Source organism: Primulina huaijiensis, chromosome 14, assembly GCF_012295235.1.
Source record: "Primulina huaijiensis isolate GDHJ02 chromosome 14, ASM1229523v2, whole genome shotgun sequence".
Classification (NCBI taxonomy): Eukaryota; Viridiplantae; Streptophyta; class Magnoliopsida; order Lamiales; family Gesneriaceae; genus Primulina; species Primulina huaijiensis.
Window position 1 is genome coordinate 4,469,488 of NC_133319.1, and position 22,939 is coordinate 4,492,426.

General features: G+C 34.0%; 2 protein-coding genes and 1 long non-coding RNA gene across 11 annotated transcripts; 1 reads left to right on the plus strand and 2 right to left on the minus strand.

Annotated features, from left to right (window-relative positions):
- Positions 1 to 281: 281 nt before the first annotated feature.
- On the minus strand, positions 282 to 7,221 carry LOC140957456 (uncharacterized). 4 transcript variants are annotated; one of them, XM_073414730.1, is made up of 16 exons: positions 7,058 to 7,170; positions 6,412 to 6,475; positions 6,196 to 6,346; positions 5,974 to 6,085; positions 5,781 to 5,903; positions 5,221 to 5,325; positions 4,633 to 4,716; positions 4,427 to 4,542; positions 3,227 to 3,328; positions 3,012 to 3,125; positions 2,863 to 2,919; positions 2,145 to 2,211; positions 1,927 to 1,980; positions 1,630 to 1,704; positions 1,168 to 1,203; positions 282 to 604 (listed from the first exon to the last, which is right to left on the minus strand). In XM_073414730.1, exons 3-16 carry the CDS (start codon positions 6,213 to 6,215, stop codon positions 512 to 514), a joined length of 1,158 nt encoding a protein of 385 aa, XP_073270831.1. In that variant the 5' UTR covers positions 6,216 to 6,346; positions 6,412 to 6,475; positions 7,058 to 7,170; the 3' UTR covers positions 282 to 511. The 4 variants fall into 4 exon arrangements, with proteins under 4 accessions (XP_073270831.1, XP_073270830.1, XP_073270832.1 ...); XM_073414729.1 differs by lacking the exon at positions 6,412 to 6,475 and having other exon boundaries at positions 7,058 to 7,221; XM_073414731.1 differs by lacking the exons at positions 6,412 to 6,475; positions 7,058 to 7,170 and adding an exon at positions 6,887 to 6,909.
- A 2,416-nt stretch (positions 7,222 to 9,637) lies between these two features.
- Positions 9,638 to 15,879, minus strand: LOC140957520 (receptor-like serine/threonine-protein kinase NCRK). 6 transcript variants are annotated; one of them, XM_073414825.1, is made up of 12 exons: positions 15,469 to 15,879; positions 14,938 to 14,989; positions 13,910 to 14,017; positions 13,702 to 13,799; positions 13,107 to 13,223; positions 12,913 to 13,029; positions 12,152 to 12,391; positions 11,760 to 12,001; positions 11,142 to 11,438; positions 10,807 to 11,043; positions 10,393 to 10,620; positions 9,638 to 10,299 (listed from the first exon to the last, which is right to left on the minus strand). In XM_073414825.1, exons 3-12 carry the CDS (start codon positions 13,912 to 13,914, stop codon positions 9,982 to 9,984), a joined length of 1,899 nt encoding a protein of 632 aa, XP_073270926.1. In that variant the 5' UTR covers positions 13,915 to 14,017; positions 14,938 to 14,989; positions 15,469 to 15,879; the 3' UTR covers positions 9,638 to 9,981. The 6 variants fall into 6 exon arrangements, with proteins under 6 accessions (XP_073270926.1, XP_073270924.1, XP_073270928.1 ...); XM_073414823.1 differs by having other exon boundaries at positions 13,702 to 13,829; XM_073414827.1 differs by having other exon boundaries at positions 13,702 to 13,792; positions 15,469 to 15,878.
- Positions 15,880 to 19,081: 3,202 nt separating this feature from the next.
- On the plus strand, positions 19,082 to 20,201 carry LOC140958099 (uncharacterized). Its single transcript, XR_012171720.1, has 3 exons — positions 19,082 to 19,173; positions 19,513 to 19,903; positions 20,168 to 20,201. It is a non-coding gene; the product is annotated as an uncharacterized lncRNA (long non-coding RNA).
- Positions 20,202 to 22,939: the final 2,738 nt, after the last annotated feature.

A 22,939-nucleotide genomic window follows, 5' to 3' on the forward strand; every position in this document is an offset into this window, starting at 1 on the left:
ACGCTTTTTATTTTTACGATTTGATTTTTTGTGCAATCAAATTTCAGTTTCAATCTACTATATTTTTCTTCTGAATTATAATTGACTAAAATTACAACAATGAAATTCGAAAAAATGAAGGACCAAATCAAAATACATAGGACCACAAATTCAATTTTCTCTAATATAAATGAGATGGGTCCAAAGATTTTCATATAAGACCAAAAGTTTCAACTAATGTGAATTCCTACTCGTCCTGTCGTGGTGAGATAGTGCAAGTGACAAAGAAAGATCAAAAAAAATTGACAAAGTATCATCACTCCCTAAGGTCAAGAAACCTATTTAGTACTACTAAACAGTTTACACGAAAATTAATGAGACTACACTCATTTTTGCACAGAACTGAGTATAAAAAGGAAAAAGAAGAAAAAAAACTGGGTTCTTATCCTACATTTGAAATGACACTCAAAACTAGAAATAAGGAAATAGAAGAAGAAGAAATGTACAAAGAAGATTGATATGCCTCCATGCTTCAATTGTTTCCAATCTGAGCAAAATATGCCTTGTCCGCATTCGCAAGTCGGTCTTGGAACAGAGCCCATTCCTTTTTGCATCTCTCTCGTACCTATTGGACACACACACACACACACACACACAAGCTAAGTAGTTTTTTTATCAATAAGCAAAACACCATTTTTTTATGATCCCAAGGAATTTAGGGACATATAGAATTTGTGAAGGGTTGGGCAGGATAAGGTAAGATGGGCGATTCAACAAGTTTCGAAAGCGAAACATGCGTTTCAAAACTTATAAACAAGATTTTGACTTGTTTTTTACTATAATTCCTTTACTAGTTCCCTCTTCAGTCCGCCACTGCAATGGTTGGGCTAGTTTTGTGTTTTGTTTTTTCCCTTAAATCACACTCTCAGATCGAAATTCAAGATGCTTTATGTCTGAAAATATAGTAGTTCATGGACCAAATCCTTCTTAGAAAAAAGTTTTTAACTCACAAAGATTAAGGGTTCTTTCTTTTCACTAGCTGTCAGAATAAAAATAACAGCGCAGATTAATCAACATATATAGAGAATATGTCCTAAAATATACGCCAACCAAGTTATTCAAGTCGAGGGCAAACAAGAATACAATATAATTTAGACAAACATACATCACAGTTCTGGATATACATACCCCTTGCCACGGTGCTTTACCATTCTCAGATTCTCCCTGGGAATTTAAAAAGAAGTTGCAAAATTATCGAAATTGTGTGCAAAGACAATAACACAAAAAAACCAGAAAGAGCATTAAAACAAACAGAAACCAGGCAATTATTTACCAAATGTAACGCTAGTTAACCCCTGTTATCAACAAACACAGAAGTGAATGGATTTAAAAGGGTCGGCTGCTTAAAAAGGTGAATTTAAGAATCAGAAAAAACAAACTTCAACAACATTAAGGCCTTGGTTAATCATTTTTTTATCTGTTTATTCAAACCATGCAAGTCTAATCTATGGTATTGACTGCAAATAATCACATTTTCTATACTCTAAGTATGTCGTCGGTAAACTTATCTGTAGTTAATGTAACCGGCTCCAGAACATAGGAATCTGTAGCATGACTAACATGATTATTGACGAGTTACTAATAACTAACCTGACTTCCAAGTGATGGAATAACTTGATGCACAATCCACTGTGAATCAACAACACCAATTTTTTCATGTGCAGGCTACAGGGGAAAACAAAAAGCAATTAGACAATTTTGTGAAAGGATCGCAAGGTTCTCCAAGAACTTGAGGTTATTACACAAGATAGTTTGAATAATTGAAACAAGAGAACTTCTCTCAAAGGCTTTCTTCCTTTTTCCCTTCGGGGGAACCCCTTACTTGCAAACGGGCACGCGCGCACACATACACACACAAAAGAGAGAGAAAAAGACAGAGAGACTAACGTCAACACATCTCCTTAAAGCAAAATCCAATCCCCAACCATGCACCAAGTCATTCTGCAAGCATATGAATTAAAGAGGCACTGATCAACAACATGGTTGAAACAGAGCCCTGGAACAGCAACCAAGTGCTGGCAAGCTATATGAATGAATATAATAAATGGATACAAAAAACAGAAAGAGGTGATGCTGAGTCGTGTATCCCAAAAATAGAGAAGTACCTGAATCATATGCCAAACACATCTCCAAGCTTCACGAGAAAACACCGGAGCCATGATTTCCACAAAACTGAACAAAAAACAGAAATAATAACATACATTATCATTGTACACTTTACGGGTGAGACATTAGATTTGAGATTGATGGATATCAACATTGATTGAGAAAGACTCCAGAAAATTCTAGCAGATTTAAAATTCAAATATTTTTTTCCACATATAACTCTAACATAAGGTCATATTTTATGTAGACCATGAGCCATACTTGAGATAATCAGTATTCTTTCTTTCCAGCTCACCGTTACCTATTATTACACAAAACTAAGCCATATATTAATTTGGATACATTTAATCATCAATTAAAGGTCACATTTCCAATTAGTGGTCTTCCAGTTGTGTGTTACTTAAATCATTCTAGAGAAACAATTTATCCATGAACCTTGGTGATGTACTGAAAAGGTAAAAAATTTGACAGTTATGTTCAAATTTCCAATAAGAGATTTTAGTTCCATTAGATCCTTCCCATTCCTCCCCATCTGTGCCAACGCAATCGATAGTAGAAGCAATTTCTTTGCACTACCTTCACCATCCAGTTACCCCCAGCTGCCAATATGTCACCAAGTATTTTATTTCCCGACAATATCAAGTTCAGATATATATATATATATATCTGTGTGTGTGTGTGTGTGTGTGTGATCAATAGCAGAAAGAGAGTTTTTACGCTGCACATGGAGGCAAATGTGGATCACTACACCATCCTGGTTTCTCCTCTGTATCTCTGTTTATGAACATACATACACCTGTTGGTTACAAATGATACAGATTTGGAAGAAACCGTAGTGTACTTATGTATTTACTCAATAAACCTACTTGTGAACTTCTCGGTCACCTCGTCTCTTGGTCATTTGCCATGTCAGTCCATTGTTGGGTTCAAGACCAGGTTGAGAAATCTCTAAACCGTGTTTTTTAACCAATTGAATATACCTATTGTGAAGAGAAGGCCCCAAAACAGTTGGGGATAAATAAACATTATACATCAATTTAACACAATGGAAAAGTATGAAGACTAAAAAGACCATATTTACTTATCAGCATTAAAGTGTTCAACTCCAAGATCTTCATCCCAAATGAAAATATAATCATAAGCAGCTACAATATCCGGATGCAGAAATCTTTTTGCATACCACCTATGAACCAGACAATAAAGAGAAGTCAACAACCGATGAAAAGAGTAACATTTCCGAGTTGACATTATATTTTCGACAGGAACCGATAAGTGTTAGTTTTCTTTTTCTGACTTGCCCTATTGACATTGAGCTTTAGCGCATCACAGTAGTGTTGTTTTGGTCCTTTAGCTATCAAATTCAAAAAGAAAAAATTGTTTTTCAGTTTGTCAACTAAAAAACCTCTACTGGGGTATATGTCATGCACTAAACATCTCTGCTAAGGGAACTTCAGCCATCAATGATGGTACTTTTCCCAAAATCATCCCCTGGGGATGTTGGATGATAGATTTTAAGGACAAAAACTATAACGTTTTGCTGGTCGGTTAGGGATTTTTCTATTTTCCAAACTCAATAATTAAAGATTGAAGGATTTGCCCAAACAAAGTATCGACGTTCGACGGGTTCTTAGATCTCATACGTTGAGAGGCATTTATGGTTGCCAATGTATGGTTTTCATTGCCTGTCTAAAGGGCACCAGTTCCGACTAATATAGTTCATTTGAGAAAAAAAGATGGAAGTACAAGAGGCGTGTGCACCACAATTTAACTCCATATGGTCATTGTTCATCACAGTTATGCCAAGTGCAGTTAAACATGGACTTCATGACTCAAGTGCTGAATAAAACAATAAGGGCAGTTCGGTTCACCATTTTCAAAAACCACACCCACAACACAAGGATGGTAAAAATGAATTTTAGATGCCTCATTTTTTTTCTGGCGACAGGGGATATGCTCATAGGAGCTCCTCCTCACTGAGGACTGCTTGCATTGAAATGTCCATGATAGAAAGGGATAGTATAACATCCAGAAGCTGGTACAATCATGTCAAACATAGGCAAATCTCAGCAGAAATAGATGTATTTAAACCAACAAATAATTGTTTATATTGATTTATTGTGTTATAAAGTACATCAATTAAATTTTACTCCTTCAAATGTGAACAACTCAACTAACATTAAAAACTTGCAATCCGTTCCCATTGGACCTCCTTGGCTCCAGTAAACAAGGTAAGACACCCACATAGAACAATAAAGAAAAACAAAGATCTGAGGAATATTACCATTTTGTTTGTTTTCTAACACTGACATGTACGGCACGTTGTGACCACTCAAATTGATCCCATTCACTTGTATGGCCATCATAGTGAAAAAGCATAATCTGAAAATCCTCAGTAAACTAAAAAAATAGACCCAAATCAATCCAGGGCAATGGAATTCTAGAAAAGTTAATCTGTTATCGGTTGTAAAATTATATACTGTCTTAAACCTTCTTCACGGCTGCATCAACATTGTTCTTTTGATCCAAACCAACAGTAAATATTACTAGGTATTTTGGCTTCATTTTCAGATCCTGAAAGTTCCAGATTGCAGTCATAAGCATGCTCCAATTCCACAAAATCTAATGAAAATATAAGTAAAGCATTTTGTGCTACCTAACTTATCAAAGATGCCTACAGTTACAAATGATAAAACCTAACAGAAACATGGAAGCAGACAATTCATCAAACTGAAGAAGATAAAAAGAGTGAAAAATTTAATTTCTAACCTCCCAATAGTAACCCATACTAGAATCATGAAATAATAAACGATAATGTATCTCAGTAACTAACTTGAAAAAACCTAAATGCGATCGACGTAAATTAGTAAGAATAAATAACAAATGGTTTTTATAAAAATAATGATAGCAATGCTAAGAACATTAAACAATAAAAAACATGGAAAAGAGCAATGATGAATTTGATCCCTAATTGAGATATTAGTTTATGAACTTCCATCAGCAACAAAAAAGAAAATATATAGATATAAACATAGGTAGACCAGAGTTATAACCATTTCCACACTTTTCAAAACTTACCTCACTGGGTTCACCCCAAAGTCTTCGCAGATAAAAATCTGATTCTGAGACAACAATTCCAGGGGCTAAAGATTCTGCACCGCGAGGATTTGTAGGTACAAAGATCTGAAAGATCAAACAACATTAAAAATTACAAGTATACAGAACTTATATCTAATGCTGGTTTTGTACCCATAGCAAAACTGCAGATAATGCACGATTATACACATGCTAATCAGGGAAAACAGGATCGAGTAAGAAAAGAAAAGCAAACTAAGCTTCCCAAATCAGGACAAGTATACAGTAGGCAAATTTGTTATTAAGAAAGAAATAGAATAATGTTCACTATCCAATAGATTGGAAAATCTAAAATTCTATATGTCGATGTTAATGAATGAATATTTAACATGAGAGGATGTTTAACCTAGTATCTTCATAAAAAAAAGACTCATGAACTCAACCAATGATAACACCCATGGACCTATATTTATAAATTAACAACTTAAAAGGAATGCTCATAGAAAAAAAAAGTAAAACCTCTGCATTTTGAAGAGATGCAAAATTTTGAAGAAAAGATTTACCTTAGGTGTTGAAGGAGTACCACCTGAACCAACATTTTCTGGCAAACTATGGCTAGCAGAATTCTGGTGATCGTCAATATAGGCCACATCAATAGATGATCTTACACTTGATGGGAGATTAATCTGTCGAAGAATTAAATAAATAGTGATAACTTTCTCTTTAGAAGACGTTATGAAATGATCAGGATCATACCTTTGATAAAGAAACAGATGGAAATGAAACACCTATGAAATATCCAAACATCGTTCCCAAAATGGTTGTTATCACAAGTCGTGCACTACCACTTGGCTTTTTAAAAACCCCACTGCTCATAGACAATTAAAAGGAGAGCAAAAAAGAAAATGTAAGCACTCCATTGGCCCAGGTCCAAGATTTCATGTTTCTTTGTAAACAGATTGATGCAACTTTACAAACCTGCGATGTGAGGTTCCCATTATGATTTAAAACAATTGAGCAACTCAAATGTCACTCACACCGTCACAACCAATTTTGCAAGCAACTCTAAAAGAATATAGCGCATCTGTCACTTTCACAAATCTGATTTGTAGCCCACAAACTGCTAATCCTATAAAATGCATTTACAAGCCATTAAAAAATAACACAAAGATTCGTAAAACAGTTAAACCTCACATTCTCATCCATGCAACGACTCTGTTAGATGAACTTCATCAAAGAATCTAAGCAATTAAGAAAGCTGTGTAAATTTCAGTAACCAATTCATAATTCTCATTCCCCATTTTAAATTCATTTAGTAGATGTCACCATGAAGGTAAAATGAACTTAATGGCAATTAGAATAACGCAGAAATCAAGTTTATTTAAGCTTCCATCACGCCATTTTCCCAAATTATATTGATCTGCGAGGACGTCTCCAAAGCACGTGACAACAGTTCCCAGCTGCATTACCACAAACTAATTACATAATACTGTTTCCCACCCAAAACAAATCAAACTAGCTTATAGTCGATTCATCAGAAATTAGAGGGCCACATTCATCAAGATACGGTATCTTAAACCCAATAAGGAAACAAAAACGATACATTGACGCATGGGGATTGAGCCTATGCTAACATTTGATAAACTGGCAACTTCGACATTAAATTCACCTCAGGGAAAATGCATTTCATAATCCTGTACCATTTCAGAGAGATCGACCCTAAGAACGGAGACCAAATAAAAACAAAATTTTTTTCGATCATACATATCTTCAAGAAGAAAAATGATATTTGAAATTAACAAACTTCATAGTGGACTAAATTAGGGTGTGAAAGAATTACAAATATGGGGGCGCCGACTGCTGGGCAGAAAGCGGGGAGATCTTTGTGTTCTTGAGGTCGGTATGAACGTTCCGACAATCTAATGTCGCAAATAAGAGAGCTGCTTACATGTGTTCCATTTCAAATATATAAAATTATATTTCGTTTTACTTGATTGATGGAGGCATTGAACAACCAAACGTGGTTTTAACTTTTACCTTTGAATGAAGATGATAAAGTTAAAATAAATAATGAATGAAATATTATATACAATAGTTAAAAATTTGGAGAAGTTGGTGAAAAATCTTCAATCAAAATATTTTTTTGGGTTCACTCCCTACACACAAAATTGTGGTACTATGTCATACAAAATGTGGTACACTTCATGTGGAAAATGTGGTACTAAAAAAGTACCCAGGGACTGAACACAAAAAAATCGACGGCTGGAGACTGAAGGTCAATTTCCCGTAGAAATTTTGATATGTTAGTATATTTATAATGTGTGTTTATATATGATGAAGTTTCATTCTCTTATTGAATATGTAATTTTTCTATGTTTCATCTTCATTCAATATATGATTGACATCTAATCGATATTCACATAAATATNATTTGTAACATTACTAGATATAAGACTATTCTAGAAAAATAAATAAATAACACTAAAAAAATTAGTTTAGAAATTTAATAAAGTTTTTTTTTTATGGATTTAGATTTGAGAAGTATCATTTTTTAATGACATGAAAAATCATAATCGCAATCACTATCTTTTTATACACATTAGATAAACATAGTAACTAAAATAGGTATAAGAACTAATACAATAACTATATAAAAATACTTTATTGAAAGAGCCAAAATATGTTCAATGGTCAAACATATATTTAGGCATAGTTTGGTACACATGATAGGATAAATGTGTGATATATAATATAAGGATAAGTTAATGATATATAAGATATATGATATTGTATTTAATGTTTGGTATGATTTTAATAAGAGTGATTAAATTTATATATTAGATTGTAATGACAAAATTAACCTTATCATAATAAATTTTATAATTTCAAAGTTGTTGCTTGAGTTTATATTTCTTATTTGTTCATGCGCCGACAGTGCTTGCATGATTTATTTATTTTTACCTAATTTTATATATTATATAATATGATAATTGAGCCCTTGATTTTGCGAGTCAAGTCAAATATCAATTTTTAAGGTTAATCGAGAGATACTAATACTTTTATTGAGATTTATAAAAATCATTTATATAATTATCTCGAATTCATTTATATAAATATCATATTATATAATATAAAAATAATAAAAATATTTATTTGATGAGGCGGTAAAATGAGAGAACGATAATGTTTAAGATTTTATATATCGAGCAATGTTCTCCAAACAGGACCGGACCGGCCGGTCGGACCGGTTCAACCGCGAACCGGCCTCCAGACCGGTCCGGAGATAAGTAAAAACCCGGAAAACAGGTTTAACCGGAAAAAACCGGTTAAAACCCGGTTAAACCGGAAAAATCGGAAAAAAAATTTTAACAAATTTTTGCTTTCTGTTTGCTAAACATGTATTATTTTAATTTTTTAAAAAATATTTAGATAAAGGTGTTGGTGAAATGCAAGAAACACCTTCTTTGGACTTGGAAGAACTTTTGGATGGTGGGGATAAAGATGATAATGACTACGAAAGAACACTTCAAGAATTGGATGCGGTGTGGGTATCAAAGGATGCAACTTGAAAGTTGAAACTGGATGTTTGATACTTTTTGTATAAGAAACTTGATGTTTGCTACTTTTTTGTATAATTAAACTTGATGTTTTCTTGGGCACTTAAACTTGGTCATCACTATTTGGTTACATGTTAGGTATAATTTGGATTTTTGAATTTGAAAAGTGATGTTTATTTGGATATTTGTTGTAATTTTCATCTTAATTTTTAAGTAAAAACTATAAAAACATAAATAATCAATATTTTACTATTTTATTTATTATATAAAATAACTAAAATATTAATTTTATTGATCCAACGTTGAACCATTTTTTAAGGCTTGACCGGTTCGATTAACGGTCCAGTTATAAAAACACTGATATCGATGGCAATTAAGTCATTTGTTGTGTTTTTCATTTGACATGTGACAATTTTAATTTAATGAGAGAACGATAGTGTTTAAGATTTTTATATATCGAGGGCAATTAAGTCATTTGTTGTGTTTTTTATCATTAAATTAAAATTATCACATGTCATAAAAGGGATACATTATCCTTGTCTAAAAAGGTACCAAACGTGGGATAATGATAATTTATCAATCCTTCTCTTGTCCCATGTACCAAACTATATCTTATGTACTTCAAATACTTCATTTGAAATGCAAAATAACTTTTTCTAAAAAAGAAATTAAAAATTTCCAACTTCAGTCTTTAGAAAAAAATTATAGGTAGTTGAATCCAGCGAGCTCCATTTACATCCGAGTACAAATAAGCCAATAGCACGAGTCGACATTATTATCTAAACTTGTTGCAGAAATCACGCCAGTACTGAAATATTGCACCTGCTTTGAAATTGAACGTGATGAACTGGTGAAAGAACAAGAAAGTTTAGAAATGTACATTTGAACTGAAACCAAGTAATAAAAGGAACAAATGAAGGCTCTATAGAACCTTTGTATGACATCTCTGTTTGTTCATCTATACAACAAAATACATAGTCGAGAACCAAGTGTCTTTTTTGAATTTTGAATAAATAAACTGAAGCTAGGCACAAATTTCAACCAATCCCCATTTAAACAGTAATAAAAAAACACAGAACGACAAGCAGTATCACCAAGTGCTGTCTCGTCTTTCAGTAAACTCCAAAGATCATACCCGATCAAACATTAAACGACTCATCTTGGATTCCTTATTCTGCAATCTATTTGCGCCTTGGTCAGTTCAGACTCATGACATCTTGATTATATGAGAATCGGCACTTGGCAAACAAAAGGATTCCAACCGGGGTTCGGTTAAATCCACCACTTCGTCGTCTTGTAACCGCCAACTTCTTGATTTTGGAGTCGAAAGTATCAGCTTATCAATATCAGTGGATAAATGCTCTGTCTCATTCTCATTATTTAAACAATAAAAATCAATGCCAGGATTCGATGGCAGTGAGATTCGAGCGGGCGTTTCAGATGTAATTCGCTTGATTTCCTCAGCTTCCAAGGTGTCAAAAAGCTCGTCTCCATAAATCTCTGGATTTCCAGAACCCGACCTCGCCTGAAAAAAGACACGAACAGGCCAAATGTCTGAAGAGCATATCCTTTTAGGTTACTAATGTACTTTAAAAGAGTGATTTGCTTAAAAAATTACCTGGAAGACGTGAACGGGAAAGTTTTTCCGTTTAGATTTCTCTGGTGCAATAGTTGATAAAATTTGGACAACCTCACTCATGCTGGGACGAGAATCAGGATCCAATAATAGACACTCTTTTGCTAAATAGGCCATTACCTGCATCTCTTCTTCTTGAAAAGTTCCATTCAGCCGTGGATCAGGCAACTCAGAAATCACTCTCTTATGATCATGCAAATGTGGCGTTGCCTGTGACAATTTAATAAGAAAATCAAGCTCGTAAATTACTGTTTCTGGATTGATAAATGAACCAGATAACAAGGTAAAATCTTCGTTATATATGTAACATATCGAGTCAACACACACTGTGGCTTTGATCATAGTTTTATGAAAGATTCCTCCTTAAGAAACTATAAGCAGCACGGATTGACATACCCATATTACCAAACTTTCTTCCCCTCTGTTGGACGACTTATGGATAGGCCTCCGACCAGTAATTAGCTCCAGAAGAACGACCCCAAAACTAAAAACGTCAGATTTTAACGAGGCTCTCCCGACAATAGCATATTCCGGTGCAAAGTAACCAAAGGTGCCTTGCATTCTAGCCGGAGAGCTGGAGCAGCTGATGATACCATCTTTTTGTAGGTGTTTCGCCATGCCAAGATCAGTAATCTGCATTCGAAGATATAAATTTGAATGCATATAATTTTGTCCCAACTATTTATTCACAAATTCCCTAAAATTTATTCACTTCAGGAGATTTTTTATACCATGGCTCTCCAATTGTCATCCAAGAGTATGTTTGTGGATTTAACATCTCTGTGCAAAATTCTAGGTGCGGCAGCTTCATGTAGATATTCCAGGCCGCGTGCAGCTCCAAGAGCTATTGCAACTCGAGTGCTCCAACCAAGAAATTGCCCCGAATCACCATCCAAACACTCCCTCAGATTACCGTTAGGAATATATTCAAATACCAGAAGCCTCTCAGCCCGTTTTCCTTGGTGCTCTGAGCAATAACCGAGTAAAGGAACCACGTGACAATGATGAAGTCTTGATATCAGTTCTATCTGATTCCACAGAAAAGGGAATGTTTGTGACATTTTCTTTTGTTTAATGACTAAGATTTACATAAATGATAACTTCATCGGCGGATCTAACAAGATGTCTATTGCCCCACATGTAAAAGTTTGATATTTCATGAGTAATATTTTTAAACTCCATGTTTCGCTCCCCTCTCCCAGATGCATTAAAGCACTCCTTGGCTCTCTTGATCCCTCTCCGCAAGAATGCATTAAATCGCCCCCGCACTCACTTTACCCCCCTCCCCAGATTTCCTGGATCTGTCCATATCAGTAAGCAATATAATATTCGCTTGTTTGAGGCCTTACCTCAGTCATGAAAACATGTTCTGCATCCGGGCCACCTTGAATTTTCATTCTCTTGATTGCAACAGTTCTACCATCTCTTAGATTACCATGGTAGACATGACTGCTTCCTCCAAGTCCAATCAAATTAGCATCAGAGAACCGGTTAGTTGCACTTTCAAGTTCCGAATATGGAAATTGCATTATCGATCCATGTAGTGCTCCTGTTTTGCTTCTAAAAAGTATTGATGTCTTCGGAATGCATCCTTTAAGTCAGCACACAGTAAGAACAAAGATTTCAAGAATTGACCATTTTCAATCACACAAGTACTGTCATTTGATAACCAAAGAAATAAGTGCATAGATTTTGTCAAAGAAATTGATGTGTTAAAGGTTCAAGAGAAGAATCTAACAACCTTTGGTTACCGACAGTGGAGAAGAATCTTGGCTTATCAAGTTGGATGCACTGCTGAAGCTTTTTGGTCTATCTAACGAGAATAAAGGCCACTGAGTGGTATTTTTATCCTTTATATAGAAATGCCATAGCACCGAACCTACTAATGCAAGTGCAGTGATGATTACACAGAGCAAAAGGATTATAGCCACCATTTTTCTGGAATTTTGCTTCTTCGATGGCTGTAACTCGGTTGAAGTCCCTATAAAAAAATTGATGACGGAGAGCACATAAGCATATGCAAATGACCAAATCATTTCAAGCCCATGGTTCAAACGAACTTTCGAACTTCTTAGATGATAATATACATTTAGCTCGCTAGTTAGTCCAAACCGAGAGGTAGATGCACATAGCCCTATTGGACCGATCTTTTTACAACAGCTCGGTTTCTCTCAAGATGGTAAATTTTGTGAACTTTATTGGAGGTGTGGTGATTTTGATTTCAGAGGAAGCTCTCGTTAGTAAGTCCAAACTTTGAGGAAGTTAAGATCATTAATCTCAACAAATAGTCACAAATTATTTAAGAATTGCACGAGCCAAGCAATCAGGACGCCCTAGATGAATCTAATTGTCAAGAAAAATAGTTAATGAAAAGAGTAAAATGATATATTTGTGATTCAGATTCAAGTTAACACTCATTCTGTGACATGAATCAAGCAAGATCAGTTAACCAGTTAAATTGTAATATCTTGATTCATAATAGTTTTTGAAGCCTCGAGTTACCAGAGTTGCAATTGCACGCTGCAAAACAGCTGCCATTGTTATCTGCAGCAGCCAGTTTAGGCAATCCATAAGCAGCACAAAGGCATGTCCACCTGTTCTCACTCGACCCTCCTGCATCTGTATACCAGGTTGACATCATGTCAATGATATTTTCTTGAAAAATTATATTCATATAAGGAAATAAGAAATGGTACCTGGACTACAATCACAGAATGAGGAGCAGTTTGCTGGGATAAAATTCAAGTTTCCTTGACGTGAAAGAGAACACGTGCATGTCCAATTGTTCATTTCAGACTTTGTCGATACTCCATCTGAAAAATAGTACAAGGAACACAGTTATTATGTAGGATTAAGGCATATATTGCAACAATGCAGCTTCGTTATGGACTCCTCTCATGGGAATTTCTGAAAAAAATGAAACGCTGAGCACCTAATAACATCTGTGCAATGGTGGGAAAAGAGTTTCTCCCTCCTAAAATTTCAATGGACCTATGTATTTTTCATATTGTTTGTTTATATATAAATGGATTTCTTCCCACACCTATGTCATCAAACAATTTTAGTTCTCTGTTTATCTTCCTTAATTCATATTTCTGGTTCCACCACTGCTATATCACATTGAGTTTTGTTAGTTCAAATCATTACTAACACATTCTATGTAGAATTCGGTAGCTCAAAAAAAAAGAATTTGTTTAAGAAATATATGAAAAAGCTCGGGATTAGTTTCCTGATTCCAGATACCAAACACTTGTGAATGTGATTAAAAAAATTGAGTATGATGTTACTAACCACATATAATATGCGGTATCCAGATCAAGTTAATGACGAAAAGAAGTGCAATCTCTGCTTGAAGTCTCATTTGATTTTGACCTGATAGCGTCTGCCAACTTGAATAAGAGCAAAATCTTGAGAAGGTGCTAATTCAAAAAATAAAACAATGAAAAAATTCAAAGAATATTATTTTCTTGTGATTTAAAAGGTGGAAAGGGAAACTAACATCATTTGATATGCTTTAAACAGCAGCTTAGGAAGAATAATTGCTGGAAATCCATTGAAAAATCTTTCCTGTACTCTAGAGTAGGCAGTCGAGCTTTCTAACTAATACCTGATAAGATGACAAGTAGAGCAACTGTTACGAAAAATGTCGCGTAAATTTGTTCAATGAGAAACGGTACAGCCAGCAGGATAACAGCAATTATGCAAGCCAATGTGAAGATTTTGATGATCTATCAGCACAACTTATCAAAATAATTCTTAAATACTCGGTCTATGACTACTAAGCGTCTCACTTCAAAACAGATTTCTTATAGTAAATCAATCAAGAGAGAAGCACAAGTCAAAAAATATTGACAGCCACAATTGATAACATTTATGGCAACTCCATTTTTGGATTGAAGATTCTGTACCAGAGTGGACTATACACGAATAAGGCAGCACGGAAGGAACGTGCTGAAACATTACTCACATAATTTTAGGGATCAAATGTAATGATCCAACAAGAAATCTTGAAAGCTATTTGAAGCAAAAGAGATAATATTCTTGCTAACTGGTTACCTCAAGCTTCAAGCATGAAAAACGAGTGAAAGCAACAGCACAACCAAATCAAATGACAGCTTAGACTGGTCATAAATATTAGGAGAGACACCTAAGTAAACAATAAATGGATGCCAAATAAAATCACCCCACAGCAAAATCAATAAAAAGACCTGTGGATTTAGTTGGAGTTCAGTCCAGAAGCCAAGAAAGAATATCCAATAAAAAAAATAAAAAATACGGCCACATCAACAACTCTGAGAGGTACAGTTTCCAAATCAGAAAGAGACACCTTAACTGTAACGCAAGATATTGAACCAATAAAAATACAATGGATTTAGTGAAGAACCAAATTCTTGGTACATTAATCGTGGGATTTAATTAAATTAATCTTCTTCCCAAGTCTATGATATAATAAAGCAAATAATTCAAACTTATGAGTGGTCCAATGTTTGTAGATACAAAACCAACGGTTAGAAAGACTTTGCTTACAAGGCATTTTAGGGAGGTCACGGGCATGGGCGACTCAGTTCTTGGCGCAACCCTGAAACACAAAAAATCAAAACTTTATTTTTTTTCCTTATCTTTTTAGATGACGATGTTTGAGAAAAAACATGCCTTCTTTTAATTATGTTTGTCCCACTATTCTCAATAGCCGTTGTCGGTCGATTAAAGAATTCAAGGCGATTTGTCTTCCTATCTTTTTCCATGGAAAAAAATACTTCAAAGCGCAAGTCTTTAATCTTAATGTGATGATTTTTGTTCCAAGATTAAAGAAAAATTAAAGCCGAACAAAATGGCAAAACATTATACGAATGGAGATAATACAGTAACCAGGGATATGGGTAAATTGAACAAATCTGCTAGCTTAATATTAAATTTCCAATATCCATAATATAATGCTCGATGAAACAGAAAATGCTGCGGTATCTTCTGACTAAGCTCTTTGTTTCAGTTTGATTAATAAATTGGCTAATCCCACCTCAAAATGAAAAGGGGATATTTAGAATTAATTAACCGTACCATTGAAACGAAAATGGCCAAGAAAATGAAATCTCTGGTGCATCAATGAGAACCTCGCGGAAGTGGAGAACAAATTAAAATCCCATCTGCAGAATATGATTTCACGAAATCGCAGTGATGATTCGCTCTGGGAACCAGATATGAGCTTTAATCTTACTAAAGACACTGAGATGCAAGAATTTCAAAGAGAAAGCACAGCTTATTAAAAGCATATACGAGAATAATTTTCCCTCTTTTACGCAGCTGAAGGCTAAGCCAAAACATACAACTTCAATGGCGGATTAATGGGGGTGATACTGAATTTATTTGGTGAAATGAAAATGTAACGCTCCTAGTAAATTGTTTCGTGAATTGGGAGAAGCGAGCACAGATGCAGATGCCGATTGGAAAATTTTTAAGGTAAAAAAGCAGCTGCCACGTGGGATTTCATGTTAAGGAATCGTCCCTTTTCTTGATCGGCTACGGTGGTGCAGTTAATGGAGCAGAGTTAGGTGACACGCGTCGTATTCCAATTGGTTTCCCTTGTGGACCTAGTTTCAAAGTGAGCCCCATGGTTTGTTTACTTTCTCTCTTTTCAGAAATTTTATTATTCTTGGAGCTTTTCTTTTTCTTTTTTTCTTTTTCTACAAAATTCAAAGGGTTTTCGGGGAATTCATTAGTCTGTTAAATTTTTTAAAAATTCGATCTTTTCCATTTTTCTTTCCCCTTTAAATATGACTAAAATATTTTAAAAATTAAATTTTATCCTTTCACATTTTAATATTAAGATCAAAACAGATGATGGAAGTCAACTAAATCAGAGTATCAAGATGATATCATTAATTGATTTTTCGAGAAATTGGTTAAATAATCTAAATCAATTATTTTTTTAAAAAAAAATGACAAATATACTTGAAGATTTCATTTTCTTAAAAAAAAAATTAATCAAGGTTAAAAAATAAAATATCCCTTGCTTTGGATGCACGGGAATATTTATATAGCAAGTACTAGTTTATTAATAATATAGGTTTCATAATTTTTTATTTTACAGAAAGTTATAAACATTAATTATAATATTTTAAATCATATATTAACTCAAACTGAACGTGTACCTAGATCAATCTTTTAAATATATAGATAATTATTACATCTCAATAATTTATCATAAAATTACATTCCTTTCAACATGTTGAATCGAATGTATAACATTGTTTTTTATATTAATTACATGACTATATGTTTGTTGTTTAACCAAATTCTAAATTTTTAGTTGGAAAATGTCTTAATTTCGGTGACAACAAATAGTATCGAGTCGTTTCAAGATCCAACTGTTAATAAGTTTCAAGCTAAATATCATGAAATCAAGCTGGATAGCCTAATCTTCAATACTTAAAGTCTGGTCGTATGAACCTGACTGGTCTACATAAAAAGCTCAAAGTTGCAGACTGGTTTCTAACTAGGATGCTCGAACATCAAGTCTAAAGATGTTTCAAGTTCAATGTGAATAAAAAAGATTCTCGCGACTTTTGGTGTATCTTAAATAAATATTATGAGAAATAACTTTATATTTGGTGTTATTTTCTGACAAAATAATTTATCTTGTATATAATTCAAAAAATATTATCAAATTAGATCAATTGAATTGATATATGTCTGGATGATAGTTAGAACGTAGAAGATTTTTTTTATTACTATTGTTGAAAATATACTATATATTCAATTATATTCACATATATGATAGAGAAATCTACCCACTCCGAAAGGCGGCGGAGTAGGCAATGAACTGTCCCGGTGCGGCCTCAAGGGATTCAAGTTCGATCTACCTCGATTCAATGAGGGTCGGAAGCCCGAAGCTGTCTATATGGTGGATTTTGATTGGTGAAAACAAAAGCTTTGTTACGGCCAATTTGTGATTGGAGAATCGGAAACATGTATTGACCAACACCTTGCTTAGGAAGCTTCTCGGCCGAGACTCTCCATACCACGGTCTTATTCTCGTGATCAATATCCACGTCAAATTTCTCCTAGTTTTTTAATTTAAATTAGGAGAATATTATATTTTATGATCATAGACCTGATTAGACGATTAAAGAAGAAGAAAGATCTATTCGTAAATATTTACAATAAGAATATCTCCGTTTAAAATCCAGAATAGTTGGAACCGATGTTATATATTCAAATGTAAATTATTATAAAAACTCCATATATGAATGAATTTAAATCATACCATTGATCTGATCAGGCCCCATTAATCAAAGAAACTAAACAGATTAAAAAGTTCGTGTTTTTAATAGGTTATTACCATGTCAAAATTGGCTTTCATCATAAAAAAAAAAAGAAAATTATATATACTACCAAAAAATCGTAAAAAAATAAATATATGTGTTACAACTAGAAATAAAAAAAATTGACTTGCATGAGTTTATAGTAATAAATTGAACGATTTTAAGAATAGAATAATTTAATTAAATAGATATCGTAATCTAGATAGGGAAGGTTTATTTCAGCATCCACAAAGGTATTAAATCCAACGGCTATTAATATTGTTTGAATTCTTTTTCAAATACGAACTCCAAATGTTTGGCCAATAATAAATGTGATCATTCAAAAATAAAGATAAGATTCTAGGAAAATTACTAGNAATTTTTAAATATTTTATTTCACGAAAAATCAAAATTTATTATATTTAATCATCAAAAATAATATATAAATGAAAAAATAATTCAAATTCATAGAATTCAGAAATATTAAAAAAAAATTCTTATTTAAGATTTCAACAGAATTCAGCTCTCAAAAGTTACAAGGCTATTAAATTTAGTGGAGGGAATCATACTAATTATGGTCAATACTTTCTGAGACATCAGGTGGAAAAAATAGCATGGTCTGTAGCCTTTTGACTTTATACAAAATTCATCCACCAGGATTATTGGAAGGAACTATTTATTCGTTCAATTATGAAACAGAAAATAATTTTGAACATGAAAGCTGGATGTTATCACGAATCAATTTTATGAGTAAATGCTACATTATATGAGTAATCTTAAACCATATCACGAAGAAAGATTTGTGAGACTGTTTCACAAAAGACCTACTTTAATTTGAAATACAAACAAAGTTCCCAAATAATTGTCTTTGTGAATGGTTTGTGAATTAAATTATAACTACATGTAATTAGTTTTATTAGGAGTATGTCTCTTGTGAGACGGTCTTACGAATCTTTATCTATGAGACGGATCAACTATACCGATATTCACAATAAAAAGTAATACTCTTAGCATAAAAAGTAATATTTTTTATGGATGACCCAAATAAGATATCTGTCTCACAAAATACGACTCGTGAGACCGTCTCACACAAGTTTTTGTTTTTTATTAGATACTTAACGATTTTAAATGATATAATTTGAGCTAACTAATTTCTATTATTCGATTGCATAGTTTATTTTCACTCGGATTATTTTGAATTTTGAACTTTAATTATTTGAATTAATCATCATATGAATGAATATTGGAATTAGTCATAATTTTGATAATTGTGGCAACTGCTGTTGTTGCACATCCCACTTGATCTTGCCTCATTTAGTGGATATAAATAGACCCTATATATCAACAATTTCTTTATGATAAATCCTACCTACTATATGTATGAATTCATCCCTTCATTAATTCTCAGACCAATCTATATTTCTATATATAGAAAGAGAGCCTGATTTCTTTCTTAGATTGTGTAAGTTAATTCTATCTTTAAAAGTTTCATTATACTTTTCATTATGTGGATGTCGAGGAGGAAGAGAAATGAACAAAAACACCCAAGTGCTAAGGAAATTTTATTTCTTGTTTGGTCAAGTTTGTAATGTGTATAGTCCAGATGAGGAAATCCTCACATTTTTTTATGTTTATTAATGTCGCAAAAAGCTTTATTTAACCTTTTTTTTCCTATCCTTTGTCAATTACTTAGTAGCACGACTGGTTCTTTTTCGTAAAAATTCACAATTTCCTCCCTCAATTTGCATATTGTTCATTAATTTTTTCACGCGCTAGCTAATTTTCTATTTATGCATGGCAGGAAACTGGTAAAAATGGGCAAGATGGGAATCCTTGTGCTGTCAATTGTATTGCTTTTGATCACCATCGCGACGATGAGCACGAACAGCTTGTCCAAAGCAAGAAGGGTGGCCTTATTGGCTGAGAACCACAAGAAAATGGGGAACTATGGCTACGAAGAGGAAGGTGGCAAAAGTCATGTGAATGGGGATAATCACCATTACTACTCCATCCCTGATTTCAATCGGCGTGGTAACGACGATCAAGGGGATACAAGTCCGGGCAGAGACTAATTAATCGCCACAAGTCGTATTGTATCGTGTCATGTGGTGTATGAATTTAACCTTCAAGTATTATATGGTCTTGAGTGCGAATATCGAATAACAAAGATTCTTATTCACATAAATTACTATGTAGGAGTGGTTGCTATGTGATATTCATATATAAATAACAAATAATGATAATTTATGTTGTCGATTAATTTCAGTCACAGTCTTGTATCTTTGAATTTTTGGCAATTTTTGTTCTTTTTCATCAGGAGTGTTGATGTGGTAATGCACATATCATCGTCACATCAATATCACGTTGGACAAATATTAAGTTTTAGTGATGTGCTGCAACATATAAACATAATAAGTGATAACACAGTAAAAAAAGTAAAATCAGCAAAAGCTCAGTTCTTGTCTGTAGGTCTATTGCTTTCGGTTTGAGAAGTCACCGCTAAAACTTGATTTAATGTCGATTGAGGATCTACTGAAATTTTTGAACTTTTCCTTATCTCGACAAACTCAATCATGAGAAAATCATACGATTCAAAAAAATTTTAGGACATAAAGACAAATTTATTATGACAGGTTGTGGGGATCCGAACCTAATTCAACACTTAATTGTTATTAGGATCAAATATAACAACTAAGTAATGTGGGACATAAATTTTTTTTTAATATACAAGATATACAAGTGCGGAAACGTAAGGTAATCAATTCTAATACGCATATACATCTAATGGTACAAATCCTGTACACCATTTATTTATTTCAGCTAAAGTTTAGTTACTAGATCAAGTATTAAACCACTCTACTCTAAGTCCGGATCTCCACGCTAATCCTGAATCTCTCATCCTCTTCCTGCTCCAGGTCCTGCCCCACCTGTTTTCATGCACACATACAAAACAAGACAACAGCCGGATAACTCCGGTGAGAAATACATCCCAGTATAAACAATGTAGACATGCAATCATATAAAAACATATATCAAAGCATATAACAACTATCATTAACATGTAGCAAATCAACAAACATGAATGATATAAAACTGTAAATCAACTAGTCATCTCAGACTCGACTCAATCGACGCGTCATCTCAGACTCGACTCATTCCTAATCTAGGGATCCCGGTTTTGGATATTGACAAATATATCGAATCTCAATCGATAGGAATGAATCAACCCTAAACGACATCGATATAATTCGTATATCCAGTGTCTGGGCGAATCGGCCGCAGAATTGACGAATCAGCCTAGGACTAAGCGAATCAGCCACTGACCAGACGAATCAGCCGGTGATTAGGCAAATCAGCCGATGACCAGACGAATCAGCCGGTGACTAGTACATACATTGTCTATGAATCAATAGACTACAACCATCAATCTCATCAATTGCAAATATCAATGCAATCAAATAAAGTATGTGATTTAGGGAAACTCGAGTCAAACCTCACTCGAGTTGTGCAATCCCAACTCAACATTAATTTATACCTTTCACTCTGTTACTCTGACTATGTCGAAGTCTCTGACTCAAAGCCTGTCAATATCAATCTGGCAATAACAGTATCGAGGGTACAGTATCAATACACCACTCAATCAATACTGGATATAATCAGAAGTAAATCAAATTCTGTTTCAACAGCACAACGTCATAATCTCAATATACCCAGCAATACCATATCAATCAGATCTCAATCCCAACACCTCATAATCGATAACAATTCAATTCTGATATCAAATCGACTCCAAAATTCATAACAATTTCATATGGTATCTTTTCCTCAATCTAGTTTTGATTATACGATGTCTAACATGTCAAAAACATCATATAGGAATCATAGCCGATTCTGACAATATCATAATTTTAAAACATATCAGAACGTAGCAAAACTTACGTCCAGTTGTAGCCTATGCCGATAGGAACACAGTACCGAAGTCGGATTGAAATTCTGACGGACGGATCTTTCATAATCACAAATCTAAAAAGGCGTAAGGATTTTTCTCGTTTTTCCCCTGACCTTTCTCGATCCTCCCTCTTTGTTTTTGAGGAATGAAAGCTGAAAGCATTATATATACATCCACGTGCATGCACAAGCCAAGTGGCTCATTTCTTTGCAAAACACGTCTCGCGCATATGCGCGACCCTCATCGGCGCATATGCGCGAGACCTACTGTCTCGGCGCAATAGCTTCTCGTCTGCTCGCGCATATGCGCGTCTTCTTCTCGCGCATATGCACGAGACCTACGGCCTCCGGATAATTCCAGTCCACCAGCTCGCGCATATGCGCGCCCTCTTCTCGCGCATATGCGCGAGGTTCTCTGCCTCGGCAATGGCCTTGCGCGCATATGCGTGCATTTCTGCCGCGCATGTGCGCGATACCTACTGTAGCTCACCTATGTCCAACTCTTGCCTTTCCAATTCTGGTCTCGGAGTGGTCCGTCTATAATTACCTCGATTATCAACAAATCATTCTGGATTACGATAATTCAAATCTCGGGCATTACACAGGTTATATCAGTATCTCATACATTTACTGTCATATTCTATTTCAAGAAAAGTCAAATGAAACTTGGAATCGAGTATTATTGCTGTTATGACTTCAGTATAATTGAATTACAATTGTTCAAATTTGAACGTTGCAATCTCTCTGTAAAAGACCAAATTCAAGAATCAGAATTCTCTCTACACACTCTACGAATTGTATACGTCTTTTATATGAGATTCAAGTCCTACCTATATATTATTAAGCACACACTCCAAATATTATCGGATCTATTCAAGGATCGTCTGTGCTGAAGTTTTTCACTCACAAGTGTATCAAATATTGATTATTTAAATTGTGAATCTTGTAACTGGCATAAAGAGTATTTATGTGCAGATTTTATTCAAAAATGTTTAAGTTGTGTACTAAGGTATAGTTTGGTACAATTGATAAGAGAGGGATTGATAAATAGTCTTTCTTATCCAACGTTTGGTACCTTTTTAGAAAGTTCATGATAATATCATGGGCCCATAATAAATAATTTTATACAATGATAAAATATCTCTTTAATGAGATGTGATAATTTTAATTTAATGATAAAACACTACAAATGACTTAATTGCTCTCAATATATAAAAATCATAAACCTCATCGTTTTCTCATTTCACCGTCCCATCAAATAAATAAATAAATAAATAAAT

What these genes read in the sequence shown, in the direction of transcription:
- LOC140957456 (XM_073414729.1), bottom strand. Translation starts at nt 6,215, where the DNA reads ATGGGAACCTCACATCGCAG. An exon ending in ATGGGAACCTCACATCGCAG is followed by an intron (nt 6,086 to 6,195) that starts GTTTGTAAAGTT and finishes GTCTATGAGCAG; the next exon opens with TGGGGTTTTTAAAAAGCCAA. An exon ending in GTACTCCTTCAACACCTAAG is followed by an intron (nt 5,326 to 5,780) that starts GTAAATCTTTTC and finishes TTGATCTTTCAG; the next exon opens with ATCTTTGTACCTACAAATCC.
- LOC140957520 (XM_073414823.1), bottom strand. An exon ending in TCCACTGTCGGTAACCAAAG is followed by an intron (nt 12,002 to 12,151) that starts GTTGTTAGATTC and finishes GCTGACTTAAAG; the next exon opens with GATGCATTCCGAAGACATCA. An exon ending in TTCCCGTTCACGTCTTCCAG is followed by an intron (nt 10,300 to 10,392) that starts GTAATTTTTTAA and finishes GTCTTTTTTCAG; the next exon opens with GCGAGGTCGGGTTCTGGAAA.